The sequence below is a fragment of the Rhinoderma darwinii genome, chromosome 6 (genome assembly GCF_050947455.1).
Source record: "Rhinoderma darwinii isolate aRhiDar2 chromosome 6, aRhiDar2.hap1, whole genome shotgun sequence".
In the NCBI taxonomy this organism is placed as follows: domain Eukaryota; kingdom Metazoa; phylum Chordata; class Amphibia; order Anura; family Rhinodermatidae; genus Rhinoderma; species Rhinoderma darwinii.
This window is the reverse complement of record NC_134692.1, coordinates 93131534-93154940: the sequence shown is the minus strand read 5'-3', so window position 1 is coordinate 93154940 and position 23407 is coordinate 93131534. Positions and strand designations below refer to the sequence as shown.

General features: G+C 43.1%; 1 protein-coding gene across 6 annotated transcripts in view; it reads left to right on the top strand.

Annotated features, from left to right (window-relative positions):
• Positions 1-23407, top strand: part of LOC142655634 (ubiquitin carboxyl-terminal hydrolase 22-A) — a 238839-nt gene that overhangs the window by 5741 nt on the left and 209691 nt on the right. For 4 of the 6 annotated variants that reach the window (XM_075830039.1, XM_075830038.1, XM_075830042.1 and 1 more), the window contains exons 2-3: positions 10899-11180; positions 19176-19308. In XM_075830039.1, the coding sequence (XP_075686154.1) occupies positions 11061-11180; positions 19176-19308 (253 nt within the window). In that variant the 5' untranslated portion in view covers positions 10899-11060. Of the gene's footprint in view, positions 1-10898; positions 11181-19175; positions 19309-19470; positions 19538-23407 lie in introns of those variants that run through there. The other 2 variants (XM_075830044.1, XM_075830041.1) reach the window with 2 other exon arrangements.

Genomic DNA, 23407 nt, shown 5'->3' with positions numbered 1-23407 from the left:
GATGGGGATCAGAGTGAGTCTGCAGCCCCCAACCACTTATGTACTGTAGCAGTCTGCTGAATCTGCCTATTCCTTGGGGCTTTCCTTTGGCCTAATCAGCGCTCCCGTCCACTTTTAGGCCATTGGCGCTGTTTTACGTTATGGCCGTGCAATTTTGTGCTTTACTGCACTGGTGGGTGGGGGGGATGGGACCTTTGGCCTATTTTTTTTTTGCATCTGTCTGGGTTAGCAGATCTATCACTGAATGGGTGCACAAACTCAGTCATGCCCTGCTCTTAAGTACCCCTTCGGAGGAGCTTGTTGATCTGTCTCACCTTATACTTGGACACTTTTTCAGTTCTCTGAAGCTGCCTGCATGGTGGCGCCGGCCTCTTCTTTCTTTCGCTGTTTGCAAGACTACATGGCTCACAGCTTTGCTGATTTCAGCTTCCAAGCACTCCCTGACTACTCTCCCCTTTACAGGGTCTCGTCTCTTTGGGCCTAGGTTAGGACACTCTTGAGTTGGTTCGGTTGGGTCATCAACCGATCCAAGTCTTGCCTATCTCCGTCCCAGCAGATTGTTTTTTTTATTTCTTTGGGGGTCGCCTTTGTCACTCGCTCGGTTAATGTTTCCCTTCCCCTGGAGTGTTTCTTCAGGATGTGATCAGTTCCTTACACACTGCTGTACCGACCTCACTTCTCCTCTGCATGCGGGTTCTCAGGACCATGGTAGCTTCAATCAATACTGTTCCACAAGTGCCCCCCTATAGCGAGTGATACTCTCCAGGTGGGAGCCAACGCTGGATCTGATATATATTTTTTTCTTCCATCCTTCCCCCTTTCATTCCGTGGATCACTTCTCTGGCAGTTTCCTGAGGCTGCTCCATGTTGCTTAACTGGCTGATCCTCTCCACAGATGCCATCCTCAAGGGATGGGGGTTACCTTTCAGAACCTCATGGCTCAGGGGCTGTGGTCTCCACAGGCAGCTTCCCTTCCCATCATTCTTCTAGAATTGGGAGCCATTTTTCTGTGCCTCCTCTACGGGACTCTGTCCGGACACCATTTAAGAGTTCAAATGGACAATGCCACGGGCGTGCCTTGTCTAAATCATCATGGACGGCATGTGTACCGCGCTGATGACAGAGGCTTCCAGGATCCTGGTCTGGGCTGAAGCTCACTTTCCGGCTCTCACTGGTTCACATTCCTGGAGTCCAAAATTGGGTCACATACATTCAGTCGCGAAACGGTTGATCCTGGGGACTGGTCGTTTTCACCAGGATGTCTCGACCAAATTTGTCTCGGGTGCAGTCTTTTGGATGTGGATCTGATGGCCTCCAGGTTCAATTGACATGTCTCCTCCATCGCCCGAACTCTGGAGGCCTGCGCTGTGGATGCTCTCATGGCACCATGGTCTGACTGCAGTCTCCTGTACGTCCCCTCTCCTCTGCTTCACCTGCCGCGGCACCACAAGGCAGAAGGGATTACTGCCCTTCTGGAAGCCCTGGATTGGCCATGCTGCTGTTGGTGCGTGGAATTCATATACCTGATGGCTGACTTCCTGTGGCCCTTGCCCTTCCATCCTGGCCCCTCTCGGGGATCTCTCTTTCCATTAGAATTTAAGGACGCTACGTTTCACAGTGTGGCGGTTGAAGCTGCCGCACTGGGGGCTTGTGTTTTTTTTGGAGCATTGGGGGACACCAATCCCACCCATATATAATATTATTATTTTATTATATATATATATATATATATATATATATATATATATATATTTTTAAGGTTTTTGCTTAGAGTTGTCAATTTGAGGGATTCCCTTCTAGTGTTTGACAGTTATTTTGCCTTGGCTCTGCTTCTCCTACTGCTTGCAGACAGACTGAATAGCTTGGGGTCTGTGGGCAAAGTATATCCCGAAGGAGGGGCCACTTTTTTATATATTTCTATATATATATATTTTTTTTCCTAGTATCCACATACAGCCACAGTCTGTATTCCCCCAATGAACTGGAAAACAGGATTTTACAATGAATATTAAAAAAAAATTTTTTTTCAAAATAAAAAACGATGCAGCTATAAAGTATATAACGCTAGTGAATGGGATTTTACAAAAACATGGTAACATTTTGCAGAAAAATATATGTGCAAATTTTCTGTTCTACTACATTCCCTATGTGTTGTGGATTTGTACTAGATTCTTGAACAAGATTTTTCTCCGTCAAATATGCAGCAAAGGCATATTTGACTTTTTTTTCTTCCTTGTTGGACCATGTATAAAGTTTATCCCCCTGTATCTTTTAGTACTCTTATGGAGACTTAAAATGACACACATGAACTAGTAGATGCATTTATTTATTTTGGTACTTTTTATTGGATTTATAGTAAATACAAAATCTCGTACAGAAAGCAATTTGTACAACAGTATAGAAGAACATACTGGAAAGTGCAATGAACACAAAATGCAAACTGTAGGTAAGTAAAAAAAACCTTAGTTAGAATGCTAAACTAATCTTGCACCCAAATTTTGGATGTTGTGGTAGGTGCTGCGTTCGTCAGAACAGTGGTTACTAGATTCCTAATATATGCTTTAAAACGTGTCCAACTAGACTACGCTATTCCATCCTGATGATCCTGTAAAAAAGTGTGTGTATGTGTACCAACAACCTGCATGCATCATATGTCCTATGGGGAGCTACACTGGGGGATTCACTTGTTGAGAAGGATCTGGGTGTACTTGTAAATAATAAACTAAATAACAGCATGCAATGTCAATCAGCTGCTTCAAAGGCCAGCAAGATATTGTCATGTATTAAAAGAGGCATGGACTCACGGGACAGGGATGTAATATTGCCACTTTACAAAGCATTAGTGAGGCCTAATCTAGAATATGCAGTTAAGTTCTGGGCTCCAGTTCATAGAAAGGATGCCCTGGAGTTGGAAAAAATACAAAGAAGAGCAATGAAGCTAATAAGGGGCATGGAGAATCTAAGTTATGAGGAAAGATTAAAAAAATGAAACCTATTTAGCCTTGAAAAAAGACTAAGGGGGGACATGATTAATTTATATTAATGGCACATACAAAAAATATGGTGAAATCCTGTTCCATGTAAACCCCCTAAAAAAAAAAACAAGGGGTATCTACCTCCATCTGGAGAAAGAAAGGTTCGTTCAACCTGCAGAGGCGACAAGCCTTCTTTACTGTGAATCTATGGAATAGTCTACCGCAGGAGCTGGTCACAGCAGGGACAGTAGATGGCTTGAAAAAAGGGTTAGATAATTTCCTAGAACAAAAAAATTAGCTCCTATGTGTAGAATTTTTTTTTTTTTACCTTCCCTTTCCCCATCCCGTGGTTGAACTTGATGGACATGTGTATTTTTTTTCAGCTGTAGTAACTGTATGTATAAAAAAGCAGCACTCAAAGATAAATTGCAAAATAGATATGGGTGCCCAGCAGGTAATCCTGATCCAAGGATAATGAATCTATATAGAAAGAAATCCCGCATCACTCCGGTATGGCAAATAAAGGTGATTTTTATTTCAAACCGCCAAACAGGATGCAACGTTTCTGTCCAACCTTAGGGCCTTTATGCTTGAAAACGGTCTTCAGGTTGGACAGAAACGTTGCATCCTGTTTTGCGGTTTGAAATAAATCACCTTTATTTGCCATACCGGAGTGCTGCGGGATTTCTTTCTATGTGTATATATACGGAGCCTATATTTGATGTCTCTGTATTGAATCTGTCCCAAGTATGCGCTTCACCAGGGCTAGAGTCCACAAGAAGAGCATCAGGTCTTACAGCCCTGGGGAAGCTCTGACATCCATGTCCCTATATGGATAGTGATGTTAGAAGCTTTCCTAGGAACACAGTACCTGGCCCGAGCCCTTGGCAAATGGCATTGTAAGTCCTGACATCACGGTCTAAAATTGGACAGTGATGACAGTTTCCCTGGACACATTTGCTACACGTAGCGCTCTGCGACATACATCCAACAGAAGGAAAAAAAAAACTTGATAACTATGCTTGGCAGGGTATGTTTTACTTCAATAAATTAGTAATGAAACCATGTCATGGCTTCGGTTTATAACAAGCGGTGACTGATCATTCACTGACAGCTCCGTCCTTCTGATCCAAGTAGTAACAAATGCACCCCATTGACTAATAATGGGGTTCATTGTGGTTGTTGTTTTTGACCAGGATAGCACTGCATGCTGTGCTATTGCATTTAACCCCTTCCCGACATCCGCCGTATATATACGGCGCTGTCGGGAAGGTGTTCCCGTAAACCGCAGTACAGTTACATCGCAGTGATAGTGCGGGCTCAGAAGCAGAGCTGGTACCATCACCGTGGGGTGACAGCTGTATTATACAGCTGACACCCTCCTGTAACTGCCAGGACCGGAGCGTTTCTCCGATCCGGCTGATTAACCCCTCAGATTCTGCGCTCAATAGAGCGGAGCATCTGAGTTTTAACCTGACGGCAACCCAGCGATGCAATCGTTGTGTTGCTATGGCAATCGAAGGCCAAATAATGCCGTTCGAGTCTGCCTTGTAGGGGAGCCGATGAGGACCCGCCTGTGGTGTGTCCTCATAGGCTTGCTGTCACTGAATAACTGATAGCGCTAATACACTGCACTACGTATGTAGTGCAGTGTATTAGAGCAGAGATCGGGGCATCAGGCCCTCAAGTGCCCTAGTGGGACAAGTCAAAAAAGTTATGAAATATGTCGTAAAACAATAAACACACGTTTCAAGTAAAAAAAACAAAAAAAAACCTAAGCTGCCTTTTTTTCCCCATAGTAAGTCTTTTTTCTTATGGGAAACACCGTAAAAAAAAACAAAACTTTACATAATTGGTATCGCCGCGTCCGTAACGACCCAAACTACAAAACTATTTTGTAAATTATCCCTCACGGTGAACGGCGTTAAAAAAAAAAAAAAAACATGAAAAACAACGCCAGAATCTTTGCTTTTAGGTCACATCTCCTCCCAAAAAATGATCAAAAAGTCACACAAAATAGTACCAATAAAAACGACAATCCGTCCCGCAAAAAATAATCCCTGACACCGCTTTGTCCACGCAAAATTAAAAAAGTTTTGGGTCTTAATATGGCGACACCGAAAACAAATGATTTTATAAAAAAAAAATGATTTTTATTGTGCAAAAGCTGCAATACATAAAAAAAAACTATAAATTTGGTATCGACTCGCAGAATAAAGTTAACGTGTTTTATGTTGCACTGTGGATGCCGAAAAAAAACCCCAATAAAAAACTATTCCAGAATGGTTTTGTTTTTGGTAATTTCCTTTACCAAAAAAAAGAAAGTTGTATGTGTTCCAAAATGGTAACAACAAAATCTACAGCCCGTCTCGCAAAACAACAAGCCCGCACACAGCTACATCAACTGAAAAATATAAGTTATGGCACTAGTAATGCGGTGATGAAAAAACATCTCAATGCGCAGGCCGGAGGGGAACATTCCTTCAGTTTCAGGGCCCTAGTATTTAGGAACTAGGAAAGGTAAGGGACATCCGCTGGAAGCGAAGGTGCCCGTATTATACCAGCGCAAAACTTTCCCAGCAATATTTTCCAAACTACGAAGGAGAAAAAGCCCCCAAAAGGTGCAGAGCATTACAAAAGGGGGTAAGGAAGATATCAGTGTGACACCAGCCTGTGCATAATGGATCGCTTCACAGCGTAACACACATCTATGGATAATTGTATTATTTACCCCATTATTATGCCCTGATGTACTCCATAGAGTAATACATATGCCCCCACATTATAAAGTGAAATACCAGCAAAACTACCAAGCAAAATCCATGCTCAAAATGGCAGTCTTTCCCTTGTTATCCCTACAGTGTGCCCAAACAGCAATTTATGTCCACAAGTAAGGCATTACCATACCCGGGAGAACCCGCTTAACAATTTATGGGGTGAGATTCTCCAGGGGCACACCATATCGTTCGGTGAATAGGCAGATAAGTGGAAAAATTGCAATTTTCACTTTGCACCATCCATTGCGTATTAATTTCTGAAAAACACGAAATTCTCAATACGCCCCTTGATAAATGCCTTTAGGGGTGTAGTTTCTAAAACGGGGTCACTTTTGTTTGGTACATCAGGGGTTTTGCAAATGCAACATGCTGTCCGCAAACCATTTTAGCAAAATCTACGCTTCAAAAGATAAATACAGCTCCTTTTCTTCATAACCACATATGGGGTGTTTCCATACTCGGTAGAAATTGCTTTACAAATGTTGGGGTGCTTTTTCTTCTCTGTTCCTTGTAAAAAATAAAAATGTTGATCTAAAACGACATCTTATTGGAAAAAAAAAATAAATTACATTTCATGGCTTAATTCTAATTCAGCAAAAAAACATTTGGGATCAAAATTTTCACTATACCCATAAATGATTCCTCAGGGGGTGCAGTTTCCCAAATGGAGTCACTTTTGGGGTGTTTCCACTGTACTAGTACTACAGAGGCTCAGCAAATGTGACATGGCGCCCAGAAACCATTCCAAAATCCAAATGGTGCTCCTTCCATTCTGAGCCCTACCGTGTGTCCAAACTGATGTTTATGACCACATGTGGGGTATTTTTACTCGGGAGAAATTGCTTTACAAATGTTTTGGTGCCTTTTCTCCTTTAGTCCTTGTGGAAATGAAAAAAAAATAGCTAAACCCACATTTTCTTTGAAAAAATGTAGATTTTCATGGCCTAGTTCCAAAAATTTTTGCAAAAAAACTGGCGGGTCAAAATGCTTGCTACACCCCTAAATAAATTCCTCGAGGGGTGTAGTTTCCCAAATGGGCTCACTTTTGGGAGGTTTCCACTGTTTTAGTACCACAAGACCTCTTCAAAATTGACCTGGTGCCTAATATATATTCTAATTTAAAAGGAGGCCCAAAATCCACTAGGTGCTACATTGCTTCGGAGGCCGGTGCTTCAAGTAGCACACTAGTGCCACATGTGGGATATTTCCTAAAACTGCAGAACCTGGGCAATAAATGTTGAGTTGCATTTCTCTGGTAAAATCTTTTGTTACAAAAAAAATGGATTCAAAATGAATTTCTGGAAAAAAATAATGAACTTTGTAAATTTCACCTCTACATTGCCTTAATTCCTGCGAAATGTCTAAAGGGTTAAGTAACTTTCTAAATGCTGTTTTTGAATACTTTGAGGGGTGCAGTTTTTAAAATGGGGTGACTTATTGGGGGTTTCTAATATCTAAGTATCTCAAAGCCACTTCGGAACTGACCTGGCCCCTGTAAAAATAGCCTTTTGAAATTTTCTTGAAAATGTGAGAAATTGTTGCTAAAGTTCTAAGCCTTGTAACTTTTTGTGTTTTTCACAATTAAATACTGAATGTATCGGGCAAATTTTGCCAGTAACGCAAAGTCCAATGTGTCACGAGAAAACAATCTCCGAATCGCTTGGATAAGTACAAGCATTCCGGAGTTATTTATCACATAAAGTGAAACATGTCAGATTTGAAAAATCAGGCTGCCAGGAAGGTCAAAAGTGGCCGAAGAGGGAAGGGGTTAAGGGTACATTCACACGGCTTATTTTCGGCTCTTTTTTGGGCCGTAAACAGCCGAAACATTGGAAGCCGAACGGCTCCAAACATCTGCCCATTGATTTCAATGGGAAAAACGGCATTCTGTTCCAACAGTGCCGTTTTTTTTTTGCGGCCGTTTTGAAAAACGTCCGTGAAAAGTGCATGTCAGGAGCTGTTTTCCCTTGAAAACAGCGGAGTATTTTCAGACGTTTTCTAGTAAGCGTGTGAACATACCCTGACAGCGGCTCTGAATGATTGTGTGGGTCTGATTTAGTTATCTGCTGGATTTGTTTAGTGCTTATGTGGAATTGCAGCAGCAGATGAAAAGGAAGTGTGTGTACATGCTAAAAATAGTTATTGATTGCTGTGGAGGGTGAGGTGTTAAATCTCCTCTGCTCGTTTAACCGATAAATGACGTGGTAAATAGCGACCGCGGCATTTAAATTATTAGAAAGAGGGGGCGACCCACGTCTAGCAGCTCATCGCACCCCCATGCAATCGTGCGGTGGAGATGGTTGTTATGGGGGCCTAATGAAGGCCCCCAGTTCTGCCGTCTTTGTTCTCCTATTAAGCGAAGCCAGTCAGAAAGACTATATGCTGCATTACATTAGTATTGCAGTATATAGTGCAAGTGCTCCAATGATCACTGGTTGAAATCCCCTAGAAAAAACTACAGCTTATCCCGCAAAAAAAAGCCCTCATACCACTTAATCGACGGAAAAATTAAAAAGTTATGGGTCTCAGAATTTGGCGTCCCAAATGAAAATTTAATTTTTACATTTCTTCGTTTTGTCCTTGTAAAACATAGAAAAAAAACTAATATATATTTGGTATCGCTGTAATCCTATTAACTTTATTCTGCGGGTCAACATGTTTTAATTGCACCGTAAAAGCGCAAAAAACAATGGCGGAATCACTTATTTTCTATCCCACAAATTCCCCCCCCCCCCCTGTTTCCTAGTACATTATATGGCACAATAAATGGCGCTATGAAAAACTGCAACTCGTCCCGCAAAAATCAAGCTCTTATAGGACTATATAGAGGGAAAAATGAAAAAGTTACGGCTTTTGGAAGGTGGGGAGGAAAAATGAAAATCTGAAAGTTGTTTACGACTGGAAGGGGTTGACCATCTTATTTTCCCAAATGTACTGGAAACAGCACATAGTCACTTACTGATGTAATGTTAGATTAGTGCTGATGTGAAGTGCGTAGTGCTGACCCCTTGTTTGTTCCAATCTTCTCTACTGTCTGTATGGTCACTAATGGGGCATGTGACAAGACCCATCAGCGGCTTCCATTGATTAACTCTGTGCGAGGGAAGTCTACCGCCTCAAATGAGGCTGCTGATAGAGGGGCCTTCAGTGAACATGTTGGGACCTTCAGTCAGTGATTGGAATAAAACAAGGGGGAGACACTGTACATGGCAGCATCCCTACTGAGGCCTGTGATTGGCTGCAATGGCATGGGACTGATGAACAACACGTGACTGCTGCAGGAGTTTCCGGGAACGGCCACTGTGCTAAGGGAGGGTAATTTAGGAGTATGTACCAGAGAGCAGGGTTGTCATGATACCAGAATTTGGACTTCGTTACCGATACTTAGAGTAATATTGCGATACTCGATACTAAAACGATACTTTGCCAACAATAAAAATCCCACAAATGTCCCGTTTTCTGATGAGTCACATGGTGTTATCCATTTTGAACAACCTTGTGCATCACATTAATTGTAATTAACCCCATCATGTACCTCACATTAACCCAGTGTTGCCCATTATGAGTGAGGTACTTGATGGGATCTCTTACTATAATTATAATGGGCAACATTGGGTTAATCTGTGAGAAATGATGGGGTTAATTACTATTTGGCCTTATTCACATGGCTGTGTTTCATATATGTACCATATGTCGCCCGTATTTCCCGGATTAAACACCGTTCCGGAAGCCGGTCTCCTAGCGTTGGTTATCTATGATGCTAGGAGTCACTGCCTCCTCGTGGGAATACTGTTCTGTACTCCTAGAATCATAGATAACTGATGCTAGGAGCCCGGCTTCCTGAGCTGTGTTTGGTCCAGGAAATGTTGGCGATATACGGTCCATATATCAAACAACCATGTGAATAAGGCCTAATAGTAATTAACCCCATCACTTCCCTCACAGATTAACACAATGTTTTCACACTAGCGGCGCGAGTTACACAGGCACGTCATCAAGCCCCCGGCTGCCATGACACCCCATCGGAGACACGCGATTGCATTTGCGGGTCGCCGATGGGTGACGGAAGGAGTGCACTCCCTCTGTAAACAAGTTAAATGCTGCGGTCGCTATTGGCGGCATTTAACAGGTTAACGGTTAAGTTTACTTCGATCGCGGGTGTTGGAGCAGGAGCCCAGCTGTCATCAGACCGCTGAGCCCCGGCTCCAGCCTGCACGGTAGACCCGTGCAGGACTTAGACTGGGCCGGCGTGAAAAGGCGTCGGCCTAGCCTAAGGCCCCTTAGTGACCCACGTGAAAAGGCGTACTGGTGGTCACTAAGGGGTTAAAGTTGTGTTCTAGGGGCCGACTGAATCGGCCATGATATTGGCATTTTGTAGTTTTATCAAACCTAATTACATGGTATCCAATGTTTATAAATTCTGCATCGATCTTTTAGGCACAGTCATTGTAAGCATTTGTTTGTTCATGTGGGGTATTCATGTTTTAGAAAGAACTGTTGTAGTTGACACATCCTTTTTCAATGAGTTTCTTATCCAAAACATTGAAATATTTAAAGGGGTTGTCCGAGATTTAATGACTTTGTGTTAATGCATGTAATTTATAAATGTAAATACATTTGTAATATACTTACATTTGCCAAAGTGGCCCCGTTTCCAGATCCTGCCGTGTGGTACTTGACGGGTGACGTCACTCTCTGCTCTGTTGATCTTGATTTCTTTGCTGGGTATATGACACGTCACTTGTGACGTGCCGTGTATGGGCTGTTCTGCTTCACAGCCCGTAACGCGCATGTGCGGTCACTGCTGTTCTCGCGGTCCCTGCTGTTCTCGAGATAACAGCAGGGGGCACGCATGCGCGTTACAACAGAACAAGCCGATATACACCACGTCATAAGTGATGTCGTATACCCGGAAAATAATTAAAGATCCACAAAGCGGCCAGAGCCAGTGCAGAGAGTGACGTCACCCGTCAAGTTCCCCACAGGAGGATCTAGAAACGGGGCCACTTTGGAAAATGTAAGTATATTACAAATGTATTTACATTTATAAATTACAAGCATTAACAGTCATTAAATCTTGGACAACCCCTTTAAGTCTTCTTATTTAAGTTTTTTTTTTTTTAATCTTTTTCTCGCTTATGTTTAGGACAACTTATACACGTGTCAGCGGTAGACTTCTTACAAAAAAAAGTTTGGACAACCTACATAAGGAGGAGGGCGGGGCACCTGGCCCTGTCCTCCTCCTATCCGGAGAGCAGTCTCTTGTGTCTTCGGACCCCCACCCTGAGAGAGTGCATGTGGATTTGTCATGAGTCCGGCCGGCTGCTCCCATGTGAACAGCTTTAAAGTGGAGAATTGGAAGCAGAACCTACGTGCTATTTACCAGTGCTTTGTCTGGAGCGGGACACCTGAAACTCGCAAAAGAAAGGTAATTTTGAGTGTTCCTTATTGGACTATGTTCGTAGCGATAGAACTTTTGGTCTGGTTTGTTGGCTCTTATAACTGCAGCCGGCATAATTTATTTAGATAAGCTACTGTAGGGTTCACTAACTAAAGTTAAAATCGCTTCAACTGACCACTGTAGTGTCCTCAATTTAAAATGACCCACAGCGTTTAGGTCAATTCCTAGACTTGGGCTCTGTTCACTTTTTCTATATTTTTTTTCCCCTCTATTGGGGCTTTGGTATTTTTTAAAGGCAAGAATATTGTAGTTTTACTGTCAAAAGCACAAGGATTTTGGCAGATCCCCGGTCATAACCCCTTTTAGAGCTAACAAAGCCTTACTGGCTACCAGGTTGCTAGCCCTGATTTACTGTTGATGGTTAGATAATTAACTTCTAATTTCTTATATTCGTTATCCTCAATTGTAACAGCTGCGGTTATTTTCCACTCCAGGAGCCAACATGCAATACGACTTTTACAGCCCAAAAAGTAGCATCCAGATTTATTTTGTATGCTGCGGTAGGAACGGCTGTGTTTTTATATTTCTAGAAGGTATTGTACAATGCAATGAATTATCAGCCTTGCTTTGAGACACTACAATTCTCCCCTAAAAATTATTTTTTCTCTATTGCATTTTTGTATATCTCCACAATTTTGCACGTGTGTGTATATGTGTAAAGCTTACCCTGTGCGTTTCTATTGGTGAGGGATGTATAAGGCCTTGTTCACAAAGTGCAGAATTTTCATGCATTATTTGAAGTCTAGGACAGCAGACACAGGACTTTTTGCACAATTTGCAGCAAATATGCACTGTGCAAAGAAGGCTTAAAGTTATGGAGATTTAGCCTGGATTGGCACATCGTCTTTAAAAATGGTGATTTTGAAAATCTTGGCAAAATGGGGTTAGAACGAGAGCCCCAGAGTCTTGTATATGTAAATATGTATTCTAGTTGTATAGAAAAAGGCTTATTGAGCAAGTTTAACCTTCATAACTCCTAGAAGAAAATAATCGGTACATGTCCAATATTACATTCTATGTTTGTCCACAGCTTGAAGCCTAATGTGATGCTCAGTATGAGAATGATGCAACCCAATGTGGATACAGGACTTCTACTGCAGGGTTGCCATGGAAACACCTCCAATATAAAAATGGCTACGTTTTGTGTAGCAGAGAGCGTTGTAACTCCTAATCTGTTCCTGCTTTTTCAAAGCTTGTAGTAGTTGCCTTTTACTGCACTAAGGACTTTTTACCTGGTCCCCATTACCCTAACCTTTTTTTCCATTATAACAAAACGATTAAAGGGGTATATGTGGGGTCTGAAAATTATTAGCAGTGTACTCATTGCAGTATGCGAGTACACTCGCTAATATACATTTCGGTCCCTCGTTGCGCTGAGATTTTCATGGATTTTTATAGCACTGGCGGAGGAATGGAAGTCCAGCTGCACAGTCTTCCTTCATGACGACACGACTCTGTCGTGTGACTGGCCCCGCTGTAGTCTTTGTAGTTACTGCTTGTACATAGTCATGTGACTGTCCCCCACTGTAATCTAAGATTTGTCGTCATGAAGGAAGACTGCAGCTAAACTTCCATTCCCCGCCAGCGCTATAAATACCTATGAATCCCATAATCGGCGCAAAGTGGGACCCGACTATATATTAGCGAGTGTACTCATACGCTGCTAATAATTTTCGCTCCCCACTTAACCACTTTTTTACCTAAAAAATGCTCATGTACATATGTTTTTGTATATCTCTAGATCCAAAAGATGTAGTGAGATACATGGCCAAATAAACTGGACCAATTTGCTCCAAATTTGGCACGCAAGTAAATCGGGCGCTTTCAAAGGCTTTACATTGGGTTTCAGCTCTCTAGGACCTTTCTCGATATATTGCAATGCAAATATGGCACCACTGGCATCCACATCAAGGGTCCTCTTCCATAACACATCAGATGACCCGCATTAGCCAATAGAAGCTAGCAGGCTCTTCATTCGTAGCCTCGCATACAGACCGTTTTACACCAGGTTCCCATAACAACCCAGTCAATTTTGTTTCACACCGGGTTTCCATAACAATCCAGCCATCTTTCTTTACTCATTGTGAACAAACTGTGCCTATACTGGATTTCAGCATTCTCATAAATTGAACCCTTTTCAGACCAGTCATGCCTCCAAAAAGGAACCCTGCACTTGGTCTTTTTGGGTATGTTGGCTTCATATCAGTAGAAAGCCGTTTTTAGTCACACAAATAAATGCAAAGCAGGGGGAACTCTTCTAGTATGTATGTGCATACACACGCGCAACGACTTCCGTGCAGAGAACAGATGTGAAATTGCACATTTTCCCAGGTTTCAACTGTATTTGTGTCCTAAGGATTCACGGCTCAGCGAAGACCGGCGCGATGACATCACTGCCTCACGCCTGTCTGTGCTAATCTGTGAGCGGCTTAGCGTGCACATTTTCAGAGTTCATTGGACTTCTGGCATATACCGGTGTTTCAGCCATCCCGTTGGTGTCCACGTAGTAGTCATTGCACCCCCGTTTACTTGTTCAGTGCTTACACGCCATGGCGAGCGGACAGTGCCCGTCCCAATTGTGTATATACATGGATGATGGGGATTATATACAGGGTTCATGGGTTCCCTATATATAACCTCCATCAATCCTGTATATAACCCCCATCAATCCTGTATACATGGTACTGTGTGTGGGGAAGTTCTGGGGGCATTGTACTGCATGTGGGGGCATTATACTGCGTGGGGGGCAGCTATGGGGATCTATTTTTGTACTGTAGTATACAGCAGGCTCGGGGGAAACGAATAAAATATTTTAGGCCATACAATTGAATAATCAAAGTTACATGTTTAATTGTGATTTTGATTTGGGTCATAATCATCCAGTGTATGTGTAGATAGAGAAATCCAAGGTGGAGCAGCACTGTGTAATGGGATCCGGTCCGGATGCAGGCTTAAGCAGACCTGCCTCCTAGGTCCGAACAAGTACCCAAATCATTAGCTGCTATTGTTAATTTACCAAGAAATGAGTTTGGGATGAATATGGATTTGCTGTATTTATGCAAATAAAAATATTTTGTCATTTTGACCGTTGGTTACAAATGAAGTGAGCCTTGATCTCATTTTTTTTTTTTTTTTTTTCCCCCTCAAATTATTCACCATTAGCAGCGATAAGAGCAGTTCAAATGCGGGGCATTCTGTTGGTCAACTTGTCTAAAGACTCCACTCCCGATTTGAAGCCCTCTTCCCTTGTAGCAACTTCCAAAGTTGATGTTTGCTTGCAACTTGCATATCTCGAACACGCCAGTCCAGATTCCAAAGGTGCTGTTGTCACTAGGAGGCTTGACACAAAAAATTGAAAGTGGCCCCTCGATAGACCCTGCCTACAGACACTGAGCTATTTATCCATAGGAGGCAGCCACTTCTGCTGTTGCAGTCTCTACCATTTTTTGTTTTTGCATTTTTTTTTTTCTTTCACAGCTGGGAAACAGGCTGACTGAAGTCACCCTATTTTCCCCTCCATGCAATTGCACTGTTGTATCCATGGCTATGATGAAAAGTAGGACAAGAGCGTCAGATCCTCCTGTTACCCACCAGCTGAAGGAGCACCTCTCATAACTCTCCAACCTACAGTAAGGGGAGACACTGGTGGAACAACTGAGCAGGGCGCTCCAGCTGGTCACACATTTGGGAGATGGAGTTTCTTAGCCAACGTGGAGGGTGAGTTTCATCCGCCCCCCCCCCCCCCCCGGCCTCTGCTTGTGTACAACTATTTAGACTGCCCACTGACCGCTGTCTTTTTCTGGCTTTGTAGGCCCTGAACACATAATAATCGTAATTTTCAGCCCGCTTGATGGTAGGCCGTATCAACTTTAATTTGCTTTCAAAGATTCACTTTCTGACAGAGCCCACGGTGCTGTTTTGCGGCCATGTGTGCGTGTACTTAGGTCGGGGGGCTCTCTCCTCACTGATTCAGCATCTTGTGGTCATCATTTCGGTGCCCCCCGGCTCAAAGGTTTTTGAGATTGTACTTTTTCTTTATTTATTTTTTGTTGTACTGAATAGGACGGCTCGGTTTGGCCAATCTTAAATCCCAAGTAACAACGCATATGCCAGGGTCTGCCATTTCGGCATAGTTTCCTCTGAACTAGCATATCCTCTCCACGGATTTCAGTCTCAAGGGGTGGGAAATAACTTTTTAGGACCCCGTGGCTCAGGTTGCTGCATTTAATGATGTGACTGAGGCTGCAGAGTTATCGCTTTGCTTAAGGCTAGGAAGCCTTCCTCAGCCTGCTTTTATCCTCTAACTTGGCAGACCTACTTTTATTGGTGCGATTTTTCTCCATGGTAGCCTGGATCAAGGTCTGGCCCTTAGTTCCCTAAAGGAACAGGCCGCCCATTGGTATTTTAAGTCAGACGTCAACTTTTCTACAGGGTGTTGCTCATGCAGTACCCCTTTTATCGTTCCCCCTATTCCTATTTGGGAGCTGTTTTTGGTTTTAGAGATCCCGCAGTTGGCTTCCTTCAAAACGTTTTTTTTTTTTTTCTGGTTGCAGTGACTTCCATCCACAGGGTCTTTGAATTGGTGGCTCTGTCTTGCCGTTCTCCATTCCTGACTCATCAGGACACGACGGTGCTCCGCACGGTGCGTTTCTTTTTGCCTACGTTTTTTTTTTCCAGCTTTTCACATGAATTAGGACAACATTTTGTCAGTCTCCCAATCATCAAAGGGAGTGGTTTCTCCATAACCGGGATATTGTCAGCGCCTTTCAGTTGTCAGTTGAAGTGATTCTACTCTATCGTTTCGACACATCTTTTCCTACCTTATTACTGCTTCTCCTGCTGCTTTCGGACAAACTGCATAAAAACTCTGTAGACTGGGTATATCCTGTAGGAGGGGCAACTTTTTCAATTCTTCGTGTCAAGCCTCCTAGTGCCAACAGCAGCATATGCCTGCTGTCTGTCCCATATGTACTGGACGAGGAAAAGGAATTAACGGTAAGTACTCAAAAAAAATAATTTACAACATTTCTGACCCTCTCCCCATTCCAAAGATTTGGTTCCCTGTTGTGTTTTCACTATATTCCCGTTGGCAGACTACAGCAAATTAGATATGGACTGCCCTTAGAGGCTCTGTCACCAGATTAGAAGTTCCCTATATTGTAACGTAGATTACAGCAGTTTTTTTTATTTAGAAAAACGATAATTAGTTATGACCTATATTAGCTTTATGCTAATGAGTTTCTCAATGGACAACTGGGCGTGTTTTACTTTTTGACCAAGTGGGCGTTGTGGAGAGACGTGTATGACGCTGACCAATCAGCGTCATACACTTCTCTCCATTTATTTACACTGCAGATAGCGATATAGCTATATCGCTATGTGCAGCCACATAAACACACAGTAACGTTACTGCAGTGTCCGGACAATGAATATACATTACCTCCAGTCAGGACGTGATGTCTATTCAGAATCCTGACCACTTCTGTAGCGTCTGTGAGACTACAGCACTGCGAGATCTCGTTGTAAATGACCGCTTACAGCGTAATCTCGAGAGACTACGCCTGCTATGCTGTAACTCACAGAGAACTGCAGAGAAGTGGTCAGGATTCTGAATACACATCAGGTCTTGGCTGGAGGTAATGTATATTCATTGTCGGGACACTGCAGTAACATTTAATGTGTGTGTATGTGGCTGCACATGGCGATATAGCTATATCGCAATCTGCAGTGTAAATGAATGGAGAGAACTGTATGACGCTGATTGGTCAGCGTCATACACCTCTGTATAACGCCCACTTGGTCAAAAAGTAAAACATGCCCAGTTGTCCATTGAGAAACTCATTAGGTCATAATTCCGTCAAAAATGATCGTTTTTCTAAATAAAAAACACTGCTGTAATCTACATTACAGCGCCGATCACATCATGTACAATATAGGGAATTTATTGGGAATCTGGTGACAGAGCCCCTTTAAGCTGCCTCGCCCTGATTGGTCCGCATTAGGGAAGCTAGCTCCAACTTGGGAGAATGGGGTAGTTAACACCCTGTTGGCTAAAAGCGAATTGTCCTAACGGAGAGCAATAACTCTGGTACATGGGTGTCCAGAAAGGAAAAAAAGACAGCTCTGGAACCAGGCAGACAGCGCTATTCAGGTCCGTTAACTAGTTCAACTAATGACCCGTCTTTAAAGAGGCTCTCTCACCACATTATAAGTGCCCTATCTCCTACTTAAGGAGATCGGCGCTGTAATGTAGATGACAGTAATGCTTTTTATTTCGAACAACGATCTATTTTAAACCACTTTATGAGCGATTTTTACCTTTATGCTAATGAGTTTCTTAATGCCCAATTGGGCGTGTTTTTACTTTGGTCCACGTCATACACTCCACTGTACAACGCCCACTTTGTCTAATCAGCGTCATACACTTCTCTCCATTCGTTTACACTGCACTAGCGATGTAGCTATATAGTTATGTCCAGCTACATACACAAACACTAACATTAGCGTTTTTAGATTTATGCTTAATGCCCAAGTGGGTGTATTTGTACTTTAGACCAAGTGGGCGTTGTACAGGGGAGTGTATGACGCTGACCAATCGGCATCATTCACTCCTCTTCATTCATTTACTCAGCGCGTAGGGATCCTGTTAGTATAAGACAGCACATAAGGATCTAACACATTAACAATACTGAAGTGTTTAGACAGTGAATAGACATTCCACGGGATATTTATTCACAATCTCTGCACTTCGTTACTATGTCTGTGGTAGTTATAGCAGAGGACGCGTAATCTGGCGAGATTACGCGGTAAATGACAGGTTACAACGAGATCACGCTTCCTCTGCTGTATCTACCATAGAAACAGTAACTAAGTGCAGAGATTGTGAATAGACATCCCGTGGAATGTCTATTCACTGTCTAAACACTTCAGTATTGTTAATGTGTTAGATCCTTATGTGCTGTCTTATACTAACAGGATCCCTATGCGCTGTGTAAATGAATGGAGAGGAGTGCATAATGCTGATTGGTCAGCGGCATACACTCCCCTGTACAATGCCCACTTGGTCTAAAGTAAAAATACGCCCACTTGGGCATTAAGCAGCTCATTAGCATAAATCTAAAAACGCTAATAAAGTGGTGAAAACAGATCTTTTTTTTTTTTTTTTTAAATAAAAAGCACTGCCGTCATCTACATTATAGCACCGATCGCCTTATGTAGGAGATAGGGCACTTATAATGTGGTGACAGAGCCTCTTTAAAGTACCCTATCTCCTACATAATCTGATTGGCGCTGTAATGTAGATAACAGCAGTGGTTTTTATTTTGAAAAACGATCATTTTTGAGCACGTTATGAGCTAGTTTATATTTATGCTAATGAGTTTCTCAATGGACAACTGGGCGTGTTTTTACTTTTTACCAACTGGGTGTTGTACAGAGGAGTGTATGAGGCGGACCAATCAGTGACCAATCCGTGTCCTACACTTCTCATTGTTCCAGCCCAGCATGATCCACAGCACAGTGTGATTGTGTAGTGAAAGAAGCTGGGCTGGAACAATGAGAAGTGTAGGACACTGATTGGTCACCGTCATACACTCCTCTCCACAACGCCCACTTGGTCAAAAGTAAAAACACGCCCAGTTGGTCATTAAACTCATTAGCATAAATCTAAAATTGCTCTTAACTTGCTCAAAAATGATCGTTTTTCAAAATAAAAACCACTGCTGTTATCTACATTACAGCGCCGATCACATTATGTAGGAGATAGGGCACTTATAATCTGGTGACAGAGCCTCTTTCAGTAAAGCGACTAAATATCAAACCTTGACTATTCCTGTTTTGTCTTTTGTAACTTTTTTTCTGAAGTAAGAAGTATACCCATCAGATAATTGAATCCTGTTGTGTTTACACTGAGCATGTTTTTATTATTTGTCACTTTCCTGACGGACGCTTTTTCTTTGACAGGCCAAGTCGTGCATTTGTCACATGTGTGGCGCTCACCTAAACAGACTTCACTCTTGCCTGTACTGTGTATTTTTTGGTTGTTTCACGAAGAAACATATTCATGATCACGCTAAAGTTAAGAGACATAATCTAGGTGAGTGGTTATGTGAGTGTTTAAATCTGGAAGACATAAGGTATTAATGTTCTATGATTGACCAGTATGGCTGTTAATGCTGCTGCTATTTTGAATTGTCTATTTTTTTTTTCCCCCAATATCTTTGTATGTTTGCTCTCCTGCTCACCCTTGGAAAAGCAGTGGCTGTAGAGTGATAACAGCAGTCTCTCAACGTATGGCAGCCTGCGCCTCCAAAATGGATTTTTAGGTATGTCCTAACAACTGCCTGTGTACTATCCATACACAGGCTAATGTACTGGCATATAGACATATGCCAGTACATTAAAGTTTAAAAATAAAGCAAGAAAAAACATAGTAATGTTAAATAAAAATAAAAAATACACACACACTTTTTACACTAAACATTAAAAGAAGTTTCAATACATAACATTTAGGCTGGGTTCACACGAGTTTTTTTGCAGGCAGAAAATCTGCCTCAAATTTCAGTTTGGAATTTTGAGGCAGATTTTACACTGCCTGCACGCTGATTTTCGCAGCGTTTTTTGCCTGCGGCCATTGAGCGCCACAGGCATAAAACGCAGCGAAATACGCTTTCTCTACCGCCCATTGATGTCAATGAGAGGTCGGAGGCGTGGGAGGAATTTTCGTCCGTTTTTTTAGGCGCGGTTTCGGCGTCAAAACTTGTCAAAAAACACTGAACTGGCCAATACACATTCGGTATTAGTGCATAATAAGGCTGGATTCACACGAGCATGTTACGTCCGTAATGGACGGAACGTATTTCGGCCGCAAGTCCCGGACCGAACACACTGCAGGAAGCCGGGCTCCTAGCATCATAGTTATGTATGTTGCTAGGAGAGCATCATAGTTATGTATGTTGCTAGGAGTCCCTGCATCTCCGTGGAACTACTGTCCCGTACTGAAAACATGATTGCAGTACGGGACAGTTGTGAGGCAGGGACTCCTAGCGTCGTACATAACTATGATGCTTGGAGTCCGGCTCCCTGCAGTGTGCTCGGTCCGGGACTTGCGGCCGAAATACGTTCCGTCCATTACAGACGTAATGTGCTCGTGTGAATCCAGCCTTACCTGCACAACAAACTTTTTGCATCATTTATGATGTGTATGCTAGAAAAAAAAAAAAGCTTCTTTATTTCACTTATTAATGTAAGGGACGAGGTGTGATCAATTCAAGCTTCATGTGCCTCAATAGTAATTAACCCCATCATGTTCTTTACACATTAACCCAATGTTGTCAATTATGACTGACAAACATGGTGGGGTTAATTACTATTAATGTGCCTCACCTCACGTGCCTCACCTCACGTGCCTCACATCAGCTAATGGAAGAACATATATATTTTTTTATTGTTGGCAAAGTATCATTTTGGTATCAAATCGGAATACTACACAAAGTATCGGTATCTAAGTCCAAATTCTGGTATCGTGACATCCCTAGTTGAAACTTGGAGAAGAAATTACATATCTTTTCATGAAATGAAAAATAGTTATGTGAGTATGTATTCCCACTTTCACACAGAGTTTTTTAATGCCGTGGAAACCGCACAAACGGCCGAAATTGACTCCTATTTATTTCAATGGGAGGTGGAGGCTGTTTTTAACCACGGGAAAAAAAAACGCTCGCGGCAAAGAAGCGACCTGCTCTATCTTGAGGCGGTTACCGCCTCACAAACCCTATTTAAATCAATTGGAGACGGAAATAAATGTGTGTTGCGGCACAAAACGCTTGCAGTTATTCCATCTTTCTGTTGAAGAGAGAGCTAAAAAATAACACTGCAAAAATGTGTCAAAACATGTGTGGTGCAAAACCACTTCCAAAATATCGGAGCTGATTTTTCCAGGCAGAATTTTCTGCCTGCAAAAAACTCAGTGTGAACATACCCTTAAAATGTAGAATTGTGGAAACTTTTTTTATTTTTTAAGTTCTTGTGTTTTAAGACCCTGTCTAGAAAGGCTGCATTCACACGACCGAGAGTCAGTTTTTCATGGCCATTTTGGATCAATTTCCAGTCAGTCTGTTTTTAATGGCCGTTGGTCTTCCGGTTTTCATGGCCGTTAAATAAATGGATGGATTTCATTTGTCAGGGTTTTTTTTTTTTTTTTTCCCATGTTACAGGAGACAGCAGGTGCAGTAGGACACGACTCCAGCACTAGTAGGCACAGGACCAAGAACATAGCACGGGATACAGGAACCGGTAACGGCATGGGTAACAGCTGGAACGGGAAACACTAAGGGACAATTTGGAAGACAGACTTGGGATAAACTAACAACGCTCAGGCAAGGATCAGAAGGGCTGGGGCCTTTTTATAGGCCAGGAAATCATGTGGATTGATGATGATGATTGTTCTCATGTGCGTGCGCTGGCCCTTTAAGAGCGGGCACGAGCGTGCGCACGCACCCTACGGGACACAGCGGACTGGAGCGGAAGTGAGTGCTGGCGTCTCCTAGGAAGGAGATGGGGACCAGTGCTCACAGATCCATGGCTGCGGGAGTCGGGATGGTCGCCATGGACGCTACAGTATTCCCACCCCCCCCCCCCCCCTCTTACGCTCCCTCTTCTTGGGACCAGAGCGAGAGAGGAATTTTGTAATGAGAGCAGGAGCACTGAGGTTCTCTTCCGGCTACCAGGACCTCTCCTCAGGACCAAACCCTATCCAGTCCATCAAATAGAATGTTCTTCCCCCTACCCTTTTGCAGTCCAGGATCTCCCTCACCTCAAACACATCAGAAGAACTGCTGGGAGCAACTGTGGAACTAGAAGTCTTGCTGTAGCGGTTCAGGACCACTGGTTTCAGGAGGGACACATGAAAGGAGTTAGGGATTCTGAGGGTAGGGGGCAGCCGCAGGCTATAGGAGACAGGGTTTATTTGTTGCAGAATTTCAAAAGGACCAAGCAACCTGGGAGCAAACTTGTATGAAGGCACTTTTAAACGGATGTTCAGAGGACAGCCAGACTTTGGTACCCGGAAGATACTGAGGCGGCTCTCCTCTTTGTTTCTGCTTTTCGCTTCATGCAATCGACTGCCAGCAAAATAGAGGACTCGGTCTGTTACCAGAGTTGGAGAAAGTCCCCAAATGCAGTGTCTGCAGCGGGTACCTGAGATCTAGTTGACACAGGAAGAGGGACTCTGGGATGTTGACTTCACACAATGTGAAATGGAAGTGGTGGATTCACTTGTGTAGTTGTTGTACGAGAACTCAGCCCATGGAAGAAGTTGTACCCAGTTATCGTGCTGTAAAGAGATGAAGTGGCGGAGATAATTCTCCATGATCTGTCAGTGACCATGTCCATTGCAATGTGCTGCCAGGGGGCATTGGGTACAGGCAGAGGTAGAAGCAGGCCTGGAGTGAGTAACTTTGTTAGAAGCACACACCGTCGAAGAAGAAACAAAGTCCAGAACCTCTTTAGGTAGCGTGGGCCACCAGACGTGACGAGCAATCAGGTCTCTGGTTTTACGGACACCAGCCTGCCTAGCCAGTTTACAACTGGGTCCCCAGCGGAGAATTCTTCTCCTGTCTGCCAACCGAACAAAAATCCTCCCTGGAGGGATGTCTCTAACCTGCAAAGGATTAGCAGTGACCATGCAGGACGGGTCTATGATGGTCTGAAGGGACTCCACCGTGTCAACCGTCTCAAATGACCTGGACAGGGCATAGGCCCTTACATTCTAGTCAGCGGGACGGTAGTGGAGCACAAATTGGAAACGGGTCAAGAACAACGACCACCTGGCTTGACAGGGATTTCGTCGTTGGGCGGACTAAAGATACGTAAGGTTCTTGTAGTCGGTGTAGACCAAGATTGGGTGAGCTGCGCCCTCTAGAAGATGTCTCCACTCCTCCAGAGCCAATTTGATGGCCAGTAGCTCCCGATCTCCAATAGAGTAATTGCGCTCTGCAGAAGAAAAGTCTCGCGTAATAGCCACATACTACTGCCTTTCCTTTGGAGCTCCTCTGGAACAGAAGTGTACCTGCACCAACAGAGGAACCATCCACCTCCAATGAGAACTGCTGAGATAAGTCAGGATGATGGAGGTTCGAGGCTGAAGTGAAGGCTTTCTTGAGGATAATAAATAGGGATTCTGCCTCTCGAGTCCA